The sequence below is a fragment of the Nicotiana tomentosiformis genome, chromosome 1 (assembly GCF_000390325.3).
Source record: "Nicotiana tomentosiformis chromosome 1, ASM39032v3, whole genome shotgun sequence".
NCBI lineage: Eukaryota > Viridiplantae > Streptophyta > Magnoliopsida > Solanales > Solanaceae > Nicotiana > Nicotiana tomentosiformis.
In genome coordinates this window covers 120,751,455-120,763,598 of record NC_090812.1, presented here as the reverse complement: position 1 = coordinate 120,763,598, position 12,144 = coordinate 120,751,455, and the positions used below count along the sequence as shown (strand labels likewise).

Genomic DNA, 12,144 nt, shown 5'->3' with positions numbered 1-12,144 from the left:
AACCCAAAACAACGAAGTGTTGCTCGACGTTCTTGGCTATTAAATACATCACAGGGAGGTCTGCATCATCCTACATTCGAGAAAGACGCTTCTCAAGCCCTCGAATCACGGAGAATTTCAGAGAGGAGAATCAAGGGATACATAGAATTGTACTCACAAATATTCATCAATAAAATCTCTTTTTTTCTTCATATTATTTTTGTTGCAGTTTATTTTTTCGTACTACGAAAATTTGTTGCAAGCAAATTTTTGCACGCCTAGTGGGACCAATTCTGTCCTTCATCTCTCCTTGTTGCAAGTTGAAAACTACAAACTTCAGATCTATTACTACAATGGCCTTCCGCACGTGTGATGTTTCATGCAAAGATTCTACTACTACCGTATCCGCTAAGCTCAGTCATGTTGGCCCAATCACTCGAAGCAAGTTCAAGGCTAGTGGATTTGATGGTTCCGAATACTTCGCCTCCTTGGAGATGGCAAAGAAGAGTTGATCTCACATGGCATTTGCAACCGCAATCTTTGGAGGCAATACCCCATTCTCGTTATTTGATGAACTTTCTCAAACAACCTTGAACCTTGGTGAATTTGAGGATTTGGTGAATTCTCCAGTTTCAACAAAAGTCAATGCCTTAATGACTGATGACTGATGCAACTAACGTGGATGAAAAGTTTTCTATGATGGAACAGACTATAGAAGTCTTGAAGAATTCTGTTGAAGACAAAGATGTTCAAATCGCTCAACTCATGAACAAATTGGAGGCCTATGCACCTGGAGAGTCGAGCCATGTCTCCCCTGGTTCACCTGGCACTACCTCGCAAAAAAACGTCTATTGAGGAATCATTTGCCAAGTTCAACATTCAAAAGGAAAAGCAATTCACTTCAGTTGTGGCATTATCTGTCCAACTATTGCAAGACATGATAACAAATACCATCAGAGCTTAATATCGCGGACCATCACAAAGTTTGTTGTACTACTCTAATCCTTATACTAAGAGAATTGATTGTCTAACCATGCCAACCAATTATCAACCACCAAAGCCGCATCAATTTGATGGCAATGGGAATCCAAGGCAATATATTGCTCACTTTGTCGAGACTTGTAGCAATATTGGAATGCATGGTGACCTTTTGGTAAAATATTTTATTCGTTCTCTGAAATGGAATGCATTTTACTAGTATATTGACTTGTAGCCCAAGTCCATTGATAACTGGGAGCAACTTGAAAAGGAATTTCTCAATCGTTTTTACAGTATCCGAAGAACTGTAAGTATGATAGAGTTGACAGGCACCAAGCAAAGGAAGGACGAGCCCGTGGTGGGTTACATCAATTGTTGGAGGGCGTTAAGTTTGGACTGCAAGGATCGCTTTTCAGAAATATATGATGTGGAGATGTGCATTCAAGGAATGCACTGGGAGGTTTGTACATCCTATAAGGGATCAAACCGTGAACTTTTGAAGAACTTGCAACGCGGGCACATGACATGGAGTTAAGCATCGCAAGTCATGTAAAGTCATATCCATTTGCTAATCAGAAGGAGTTCAAGAAAATGTTGCATCAAATCACCAAACAAAAGAATCTATGGTGGTGAAAGCAACTTTTGTGAAAGTCATGACCAAGCAAAATGTGAAGGAGGATAAGACCCCAAGTCAATATCCGAAAGAGGATAAACACCATCCCACCTTGAAGGAATTAAAGGCGAAGGTTTATCCAATTCTAGATTCAGACGTACCCACAATCCTTGATGAATTGTTGGCCAAGAAAGTCATCGATCTCCTTGAATCAAAAAGGCTTGAGGAAATTGGTAAAGTTGGCGATCCGAAATACTGCAAGTTTTATCGCGTCATTAGCCACCCTACAGAGAAATGTTTCGTCTTGAAGGAGAAAATCATGGCTCTTGTAAGTGAAGGAAAAATCATCATAGACATGGATGAAACAACAAAAGCAAATCATGCAAGTATCGCGCTCAAGGAAAAGAAGTGTTCAAGGTTACTGAACGTGTCAAGCACTGCCTTCTTATAATTTGGAAGTTTCGAGCCTGTTGAAGTTGATCTTCCAAGGAAACCTCTTGAAGGTTCACTAAAAGCTGGACACTCAGTCCAAAGACAAAGACGATGAAGGTTGGACTCTAGTCACTCACAAGAAACGAAAATATCAAGCACTTTTGAGGCTACGACTTCCTAAGCCAAGAGCAAAAATAAGCGATGTGGATAAGCTACAACGACCAAGAATTATCAAATATTCTATTAGCAAGAAGATTAATTATGCCTTATCGCTGAAGTTCTGAAAGCCCATCACATTGCATGAATTCTTTCCTGGAAAATTCCTTCATGGAGGTCACGTTGGTGCAACTCATGCAGTTTCTAGTACTGATGAAACAGATGAAAGCAACGATGAGCTTGATCCAATGAAAACACAAGAACATCATGATAATGGAAAAGTTGTCACATGTTGTGCAACAATTTCCTTCATAGATGATGACTTGCAGCTGGGGTCTAAGCCATATAACAGACCTTTGTTTGTTGTAGGGGCAATTCAGGAACAACATCTCAATCGCATACTTGTTGATGATGGTTCGGCTGTCAACATCATGCCAAAGATGGTGCTAAAAAAGCTTGGGATCTCTATCGATGATCTATTCAAAAGTAACCTAACAATCCAAGGTTTCAATCAAGGAGGACAACGAGCCATAAGTATGATCCGCGTGGGATTATCCATTAGAGAGATGAAGTCAAACACCCTGATTCACGTCATAGATGCTAAAACATCATACAACTTGCTACTTGGACGTCCTTGGATTCATGAGAATGGGTTGGTGTCATCTATTTTGCATCAATGTCTGAAGTACATAAAAGATGGAGAGATAGTAAAAATTGATGCAGACATCAATCCTTTCACTGAGACAGAGTCATACTTTGCAGATGCAAAATTCTATCTAGGTTTTTGTGAACCGAGTATGGAGAAACCATCATCAGTTGACAAAGTTGATGTCAATTCAAAAGCAAAAAATGAGGCTCAATGGACTGCTGTCAGGAAAACGGAAGAAATCTCCATTAAGCTATTATTATTTGAAAGTGACATACAGACGAAGATTGATAAGGAGTATCTGGTTTTCTGCTATGTGCCGCGTGAGCATCGGAAGAAAGTACAACCTCCGTTAGAAGAATGTACTGCAAAGAAGAAAATGAGTCACAAAGCGATACAATATTTGAAGGAGCATATGACCGCCCCAGTTGCACAAATCCCATCCGTGACTTGTGATCCTAAGGCCTTCATACTGCTTGAAAAGTCTGGTTACGACTTCTCCAATCCATCAAGACTAGGAGAACTCAAAGATGAAGTCACTGGTGAAAAGATACATAGGCTCAATGAGTTCCAAATAAAGTTGAGAAAACAAGGGCACTACGTCGCCACACCAAAGTTTGGGTTGGGATTCAATTTGGCAGAGCCTATTCAAATTTCATCTAAGAGAAGCAAAGAGATATCTTTATCACAACACGCCTCGGTAGAGGAGATGAAGGAAGTTAAGGGCAAGAAAATAAAACAACAGGCTTCAGTGTTTGATCGCATTAGATGCTCAACCACTCGGGTCTCGGTGTTTGAAAGGCTAAGTCACAAAGGTGAACATGTATCTTCCAAACATCTAAAGGAAGTTTTCACTACCTCAAAGACCTTCGTCTTTTGTCGCCTGGTAACCACAAGGAAGTCAGCATCTAGAAAGATACTATCAAAACATAAGGAGCAAGTCCATGAGGAGCAGGGTCATTTTGAAGTTGTTGCTGACAAAGAAATCTGTAGTGCTTTCCCATCACGTATGAAGAGAAAGTCTATATTTTGTCAATATCCACAGATGGTTCACTGAAGGTGCAAAGGAGAACCATTGTTTACACTTGCCAGCCTCGTAAAGAAGCATAGAAAGAGAAAGAAGCCATGCCGACCATCCAAGTAAGTCAAAGAGAAAAGTCAGACTTTGTGGAAACATCCTATCACATAACTGTGGAAGATAGCTCATGCCTTGACATTGATGATGAAGTACATGAGGCTCCCCCTCAACTAGAAGATGGCGGGCAATCGACTGTAGATGAGCTTAAGGAACTCAATTTAGGCACTCTGGAAGATCCATTCTCCACCTTCATTAGTGCGCTTCTTATGTCTCACGAGGAGGAGGAATACTCCAAGTTATTGACCGAGTACAAAGATGTATTCGCTTGGTCGTATAAGGAAATGCCTGGTCTTAGTCTTAAGGTAGTCGTTCATTATTTAGGGATCAAAAGTGGAGCACGCCATGTGAATCAGTCACAACGCCTGTTTCGACACGAGCTAGTACCACAAATTGAAGTCGAAGTTAACAAGCTCATCGAGATGGGATTTATTTTAGAGGTGAAGTACGCATCATAGATATCGAATATTGTACCTGTTAAGAAGAAGAATGGTCAAATACGTGTTTGTGTTGACTTTCGAGAACTAAACAAGGCATGTCCGAAAGATGACTTTCCGCTACCAATTATTGAACTCATCGTTGATGCTACAGTAGGGCATGAAGCTATGTCATTCATGGATGGGTCCTCCGGATACAATCAAATCAGAATGTCTCCAAAAGATGAAGAGTATACCGCTTTCCGAACTCCAAAAGGGATATACTGCTACAAAGTGATGCCTTTCGGTCTGAAGAATTCTAGTGCCACCTACCAATGCGAGATGCAAAACATCTTTGATGACATGCTTCATAAGAAGGTTGAATGCTACGTCTATGACTTAGTGGTGAAGACAAAGAGTAGGCGTTACCACCTTGAAGACCTTCAAATTATTTTTGAAAGGTTAAGAAAATTTGACCTGAAGATGAATCCACTCAAATGTGTATTTGGAGTTGCTTCAGGAAAGTTTCTTGGCTTCATTGTGCGTCATCGTGAAATTGAAGTTAATCCTGCAAAAACTGACGCTATTTAGAAAATGCTCGAGCCAAAGAACTTGAGGGAGCTTTGAAGTCTCCAAGGAAACTTAGCATTCATCCGGAGGTTCATATCTAGTTTGGCCGGACGGTGTCAACTATTCAATCATCTACTGAGGAAGGATATCCCTTTTCATTGGGATCAGTCATGTCAAAAAGATTTTGAAAGCGTCAAAAGATACTTGTTGAATCCACCTGTGTTAGGGGCGCCAATGCTTGGGAAGCCATTGATACTCTACATCGCGGCACAGGAACGTTCACTTGCAACACTACTTGCTCAATAGAATGAGGAAGGAAAGGAACAAGCCTTCTACTACCTCAGTCGAACTCTGATAGGAGTTGAGCTGAACTATACACCTGCTGAGAAAATATGCTTAGCGTTACTTTATGCGATGAAGAAGCTAAGGCATTATTTTGAAGCATACATCATCAAACTCATCTCTCAAGCAGATCCTGTGAAGTTCGTGATGACTCGACCTGTTTGTTTTTGGACGCCAAGCAAGATAGTCCATATTATTAACCAATATGAGATCATATACACACCTCAAAAGGCTGTGAAAGGACAAACACTAACCAATTTTCTAGCTGATCACCCTCTTCCGGCGGAATGGGAGCTCTCTGATGAGTTTCCAGATGAAGACGTTTTGTTCATTGAAGAATTGCCACCATGGACAATGTTCTTTGATGGATTTGCACGTCGTAATGGTGAGGGGGAAGGTGTTGTGTTGATCTCTCCAGAAAGACAAGTCATGCCATTCTCTTTTCTTTTAGGTGAAACATGCTCCAACAATGCCGCAAAGTACCAAGCTTTGATCATCGGTCTAGAAATGGCATTAGACATGAAGATTCTACAGTTGGACGGCGACTCTAAGCTGATCATCAACCAACCTTTGGGGAGTTATGAGGTAAAGAAGGAAGATATCTTACTGTACCATCAATATGCTTCTGGTTTACTTGAAAGATTCGACCAAGTGTTCTTAAACCACGTCCCAAGAGAAGAAAATCGCAAGGCTGATGCTTTGGCTACTTTGGCCATGACGATGGCACTTGGAGAGAATGAGTCAACAAAGGTATATGTGTGTTATTGATGGGTTATTCCTAGACTTCTTGATCTTCAAATCAACAAAATCCATCTTACGTCTGTTCGAGTGATTAAAGAAGAAGATTGGAGGCAACTGCTGATAGAGTACCTTGAACATGGAAAGTTACCTGAGGATCCGCGACAAAGAACAGACATTAAATGAAGAGCACCAAGATTCATCTTCTATAAGGGGAAATTGTTTTGCCGCTCTTTTGAAGGACTATTCTTAAGATGTCTTGACAAAGAAGAAGCCTGCCAAGCGATGGATGAAGCACATTATGGCTCATGCGGAGCACGCCAATCTGGTCCCAAGCTCCATTTTCACATCAAGAGGATGGGCTACTTATGGACGACAATGGTGAAGGATTGCATGGAGCATGCCAAAAGATGTAAAGCGTGTCAATTTCATACCAACTACATCCACCAACCTCCAGAGCCTCTTCATCTAACTGTATCTTCATGGCCTTTTGATACATAGGGACTTGACGTTGTTGGACCGCTTCTAAAGTCATCAAAGGGACAAATGTATATATTGGCCGCTACAGACTACTTCTCTAGATGGGCTGAAATTGTGTCACTCAGGAAATTGTTGTCGATTTTATCAAGTCATATATAATTTTTAGATACGGCATACCAAGATACATAATCACAGACAATGGAACACCATTTGACAACATGCTCGTGAAGAGTCTGTGTGAGAAATTAGATTTCAAGCAACATAAGTCTTCAATGTATAATGCACCGGCCAACGGCCTTGTTGAAGTTTTCAACAAGACGTTTGGTAACCTTTTGAAGAATGTTATTGCAAAGAACAAGAGAGACTGGCATGAGAGAATTGGTGAAGCTTTGTGGGCATACTGAAAAACCTTCAGAACTGCTACACAAGCAACTTCTTACTCTTTGGTGTATGGCGTAGAAGCAGTCATTCTGTTGGAGCAATAAATTCCATCATTGCGAATCGCAATCCAAGAAGGAATCACGTTCGAAGAGCATGCTCAACTTCTCCTAGAAAAGTTAGAGGCATTGGATGAGAAAAGATTGAAAGCGCAACAAAAATTAGAGTGCTATCAAGCTCAACTAGATAGAGCCTTCAACAAGAAAGTGCGGCCACGATCATTCTAAGTGGGAGACTTAGCCCTAGCTGTTCGACAACCCATAATCCTCAACAAACGCATAAGCGACAAGTTTACCTCAAAATGGGATGGGCCATATGTTGTGAAGGAAGCCCATTTAAGTGGCGCATACAAAATCTTTGATAAGGATGGTCTCAGAGTTGGTCCGATCAATGAAAAAATTTCTGAAGCAGTACTTCCCATGAAAATCACCTACGCTCCTCGACGTACGAGCCTAAACTACAAGACATGATGCTCCTTGACGCATGAGCCTAAACTGCATGTTGCTACACTCTGGTCCGCATGAGTCTAAACTGTGTTCAGTAAACAAAAAAGGGTCTGCTGGGTTGAAAACCTCAAAAGAGGTGGCCTAGGCAAAAGTTAGGACAAAAAAAACTTCCGCTAGGTAGAAAACCTCATGAGAGGCGGCCTAGGCAAAAATTAAGACATAAAAAAAATAAAAATAAAAACTCATCCCTCTGAATAACGTTATGACTTGATCCTCTTCACCGAGGTACGTAAGCAGCTTAGAGTTTCATTCTAAGTTTAGTCGCATGAATTTTAAAAAAAAAGGTTTGGCTTATGGGATCGTCGCATTAATTGTTCCAAATGTAGAGGCATATGTAAATAAGGAAAATAAGACAATGTGGCACCAAAGCATAAAAGACATTTTATTATTTTAATATTGAAAGAGTTATGTACATCAATTATAAAAGTAAAAATGAGACATCATCCTATACAAGGAATATGATGTCATGTAGGCGATCGAAAGATAAGTCTGGTTGCCAACTCGTTCGTGACTTCTCCAAATGATGGATCATCCTTGATGGCGTGCTCATAGTATTTAGCAGCTTCCATAATCCCTTAACTATGTATCTTATAGTTGAGTCATAGGCGCAAGGATCTACTTCTTGTGTTTGAATCTCCCATACATGAGCATATACATCATTCTCAAAAGTTCCATCATAAGCTTCATGGATATCACAAATTCAAGTATACACAACTTTTGGGAAATGACTATTTTCACATGATGATCTCTCTGCAACATCGAGTAAGTCTTTTGCATGGAGATTTTGCTCGTTTCTTGTTGACATCAAGATATCCACATCTTGTGGGCCTTCTTGGTCTAAAAATGTGACCTTTTGAGCTCCTTCGCAAGCCTGCAAAAGAAATAAACAAGGAGATAAGATTTGTGATGATAGCCAAAGCTATTACATGCGAAGCCATAGAATCAACTTCAAAAATATTTATTATGCTAGCAAAGAATGAATTAAGCCTCCATATTTGACATGATTATAGTTCTTGATGTCCAAATTTTATAGGATCAAACCGTTGGTGATTCCGACGCTCCTAGTTCAAGATACAATTTTTCTTGGCTGAAAGTACGCAAGCCTGAAAGCTCCCTGCAGTTAGGTCAACTTCAAAATATTTCTGTTGATAGCCTAAAATATGTTATGCTATGAAATTCATATGTCTCTGAGTTTACTTTCTAACGGCGTAAACAAATCGCCATTTGGAGATTCCTAGCTCAAGATATGAATTTTTTCACAAAAGCGCGAAAAGCTGAAGAGCAATTTCGGCAGACAAATAGATCAAATTTAAGAAATTATTGAGGCCAATCTGGAAGGAATCCTTCCATGATGTCTTGATAATTTCCTTATTTCTGAGTATTCTTTCTAATGACATAGACGGATTATGATTTGTACACTCAATAACTCAAGATATCAATCTTTTGGTGAGACTGTACAATGCTATAAAGTTAAAATGCTGGACACGTTTATCAGCTTCAAAATAATATTGCGGCTAATCCTCAAGGAATATGGTGTTGAATTTTTTTATATGTTTCAGCCCCTCGAGTTATGATTCTTTAGGAAGAAGCAACTTGTGATTTAATTGCTCCTGCATCGATAAATAAGTATTTTTGTACAGATGCGCTAGGTGCTTGCTCGCCGAAGTTGGAAAGGCCTACTCCAGTTTTCTTCCTCGTCAACCTGCAATGATGCGATGTGGTACATGTTGGATCGCCAATGATGAAATATGTCTCTCCTAGCCTCTAAGAGTAGGGATTTTGCCACCAAGGTTAAAAGGACACTTCATGTCTCTCTCTCCCCAAGCCGCAACAAAGAGACGAGAGGTTTGCTAGCAATGCATCTTCTTAGGAATACCAAGATCGATGGAACTCTCTCAAAATCCTGCAAAAGAAAATGTCTTGAAAGTCCTCTGTGCCAATATCATGACGTTTCAGTGACACAACACTTCAACTCCACTCATAAATATCGATGCAAATGACATGAAGCTTTTGATTTCACATGATTGATTGGTGTCGACGGTGCAAAGCTCAGTTCAACAGTAAGTATCAATGTTGATGACAAGACGCTTAATTCGCCATAAGGCTTACTTCTATCTTCCAATAGAGTACTGTATGCTTCTACATGTGGTTCCTGCTGGGTGGATTTGTTAACAATGATAGACGCATTTGGTGCACTAATTGAGACTTTTTGCTTTTGGACCAATGCTTCATGGGCTAACGCTGACTTAGTTTAGTGGTTCTGCTACTTCATGAATACTTCTCCATATCCCCACGTCTAAGAAAAGAAAAGAAGAAAAAAGGTTAGCATGAGTGACAAAAAATTTGATTAAAACTAACCAGCATAGAAAGGGAAGTTAAAATTAGGGAGCCTCGTTAATCTCTAGCCTTGACCATGAGTTAGCTCGTTGAGTATCCGAAACTAGCAGTTCCACCAGCCACGCACAAGAAATAAACACAACGGCACGGATCTTTCACTCAACAAAAAGAACCGGTGTCAATGACACGACACTTCAATGCGGATGGTGAACATTGTGACGTGCACTTCTCCGTCAAATCTCGATGAATCGTACGCTTTATGAACCTATTCCCTACAAAAAGGAGCAGTGATCATCTACTTCTTCGCTTGATATGGATTGGAGAAATCGCCATGTATATCGTTTGCAAACCTGCAAAGAAAGGGAGAGAAGTATATGCTGCCCGAACAATCCTTCCAATTTTTAGCGCTCGATTCAAAGTTTACAGTGACGATATTAAAAATGATAGAGCTTTGATCCTTGCACATGTTGTAGAGCTTAGAGTCTCCTTTCCAATGGTGAAAACGGTTCATAATTTGGACTCTCCAATCTCAAGATATGAATCTTTTGTCGAGAGTTCGCAAAGCTGTGAGATCAACACGGGCCAGACGTGTAGATCAACTCAAAACTTAATTCTAGCTGATACAAAAGGAGGTTCATGCTGATTTTTTGATATGTTTCAGTCCTATGAGTCTAGTTTCGGTAAAAATAAGCGGCTCATGATTTGAAGTCTCCTACAGCAAAATATGAATTCTTTTTTGCAAGGATACAAAGCTAGCTGACTAGTACTGCAATTAAAAAAAGCATGAATGATATTCTTTCTTTTTTAGAGGGAAAGATAAATGAAAAAAGAAGTGAAAGCATAAAACGAGCAGCTGTGTTCAGCGTGAAAGGAACCCTATGTTCACGACTCTCATATGTCAAGGTAAAGGCAACAAAGATCCCTTATATAGATTGTTTAAGGAGGTGAAACTTTTCCTATGGAAAAAGAATTCTTCTTAAAGTAAAAAACAAAATTCTTGTTTGACTTGAAAGTTTTAAATGATAAATATTCTTTAAAAGGTAACTTCTGAGATGTATTTGAATTCAAGTCAAAGTGGAAGAGGGGAAGGCTTCATGTCTCATGTGGCTTTGTCGTAAGAAATTGATTTATGATGGAATTGTCATACATTGTTCAATGTGATCATGTTTTGGTTACCATAATTTTTCTATAAAGGTTACTAATATAGTATTGTATAAGTACAATATACTTGGCATCAGAAGTTTTTTTCCAATTCGATCTAGGTCAGTTCCATTTGGTGAACTTCACGATGGCAAGGGATATGTCATTGAATTTATATCCAAAGTAAAAAATGAAAGCAAAGTAAGACGGCCTTGTTTGATGGCTTTGATTACATGCTTCACTGGAGAGTCATGATTACCCAAAGAATTCAAGTTCTTTATTTATGGGCAAGAAAGAAGTGTTCTTCTCATGGATATTTCAAGCCTCGTCTTCGAGTTACGACAAGCCTACACTCTAACAAGTCTTGAAGTAGGGAGTATCTGTAGACATATAAAATTTATTAGGTCCAATCCATACAAAATTTGGATTAAATTCATTTGAGTTAAATAATTAATTTGAACTCTATAAATTAAAATTAGTCCATTTTATTATTTTCAAGCCCAATGTCCATTTTATCTTAAGACCCATACTCATGCCATCTGTCAAGTGACATGGCATGTCTAATCAAACCCAAAGCCAACCAGATGATGCCACTTGTTAAATGATGTGGCAATCCAAGTCCAAAACAATGAGCCAATCAGAATCAAGCAAGAGAGTTCATATGTTGTTGGACTGTCCATCCTCTACCATTATAAATAGAGAGGTTACATAACTCTCTAAAGACATTTAGAGTTGGAGAAGAGCATTTCGCAATTGGTGAAGGCATCCCCAAAAAGAGAGATTAATCATCAAGTCCAAAGTTCTTCAACAAAGGAGTGATCAAAGGAGTTCTTCCCGGAGATCAACCCAAAACAATGAAGTGTTGCTCGACGTTCTTGGCGATTAAAGAAAAAGAAATCAACGTTGATGTTGACCCCCTACAATGAGCACCATCATTCCAAAAAGACTCAACACAACCAAAGACTTTGAAGAGAAGTTTCCTTCTTCAAGTTCTCGCACATGGGCTGTTAGCATATACCCTTCTTCCATCCGCCCTTCCAGTATTCCTGCTGTGAAAGAGGACTGTGATTCCCATGCCCTGAACATCATCTCTCCCAAACTGATGGAGCGAGTAACCTTCACTAAGAAGGGCTTCATGTATATTTATACTTACCCATTCAGTTTGGGTGCATTTTCTTTGAGAGAAGAACTCGACCCCGTAATTTTGGAGTTGTGCCAATGATACCAAGTTTGTTTGG

The 12,144-nt window shown here is 39.6% G+C and overlaps 1 protein-coding gene across 1 annotated transcript; it reads left to right on the top strand.

Annotated features, from left to right (window-relative positions):
* Window positions 1-5,339: 5,339 nt before the first annotated feature.
* Window positions 5,340-6,889, top strand: LOC138909055 (uncharacterized). The gene is made up of 4 exons (XM_070200089.1): window positions 5,340-6,017; window positions 6,219-6,386; window positions 6,507-6,553; window positions 6,652-6,889. Exons 1-4 carry the CDS (start codon window positions 5,340-5,342, stop codon window positions 6,887-6,889), a joined length of 1,131 nt encoding a protein of 376 aa, XP_070056190.1.
* Window positions 6,890-12,144: the final 5,255 nt, after the last annotated feature.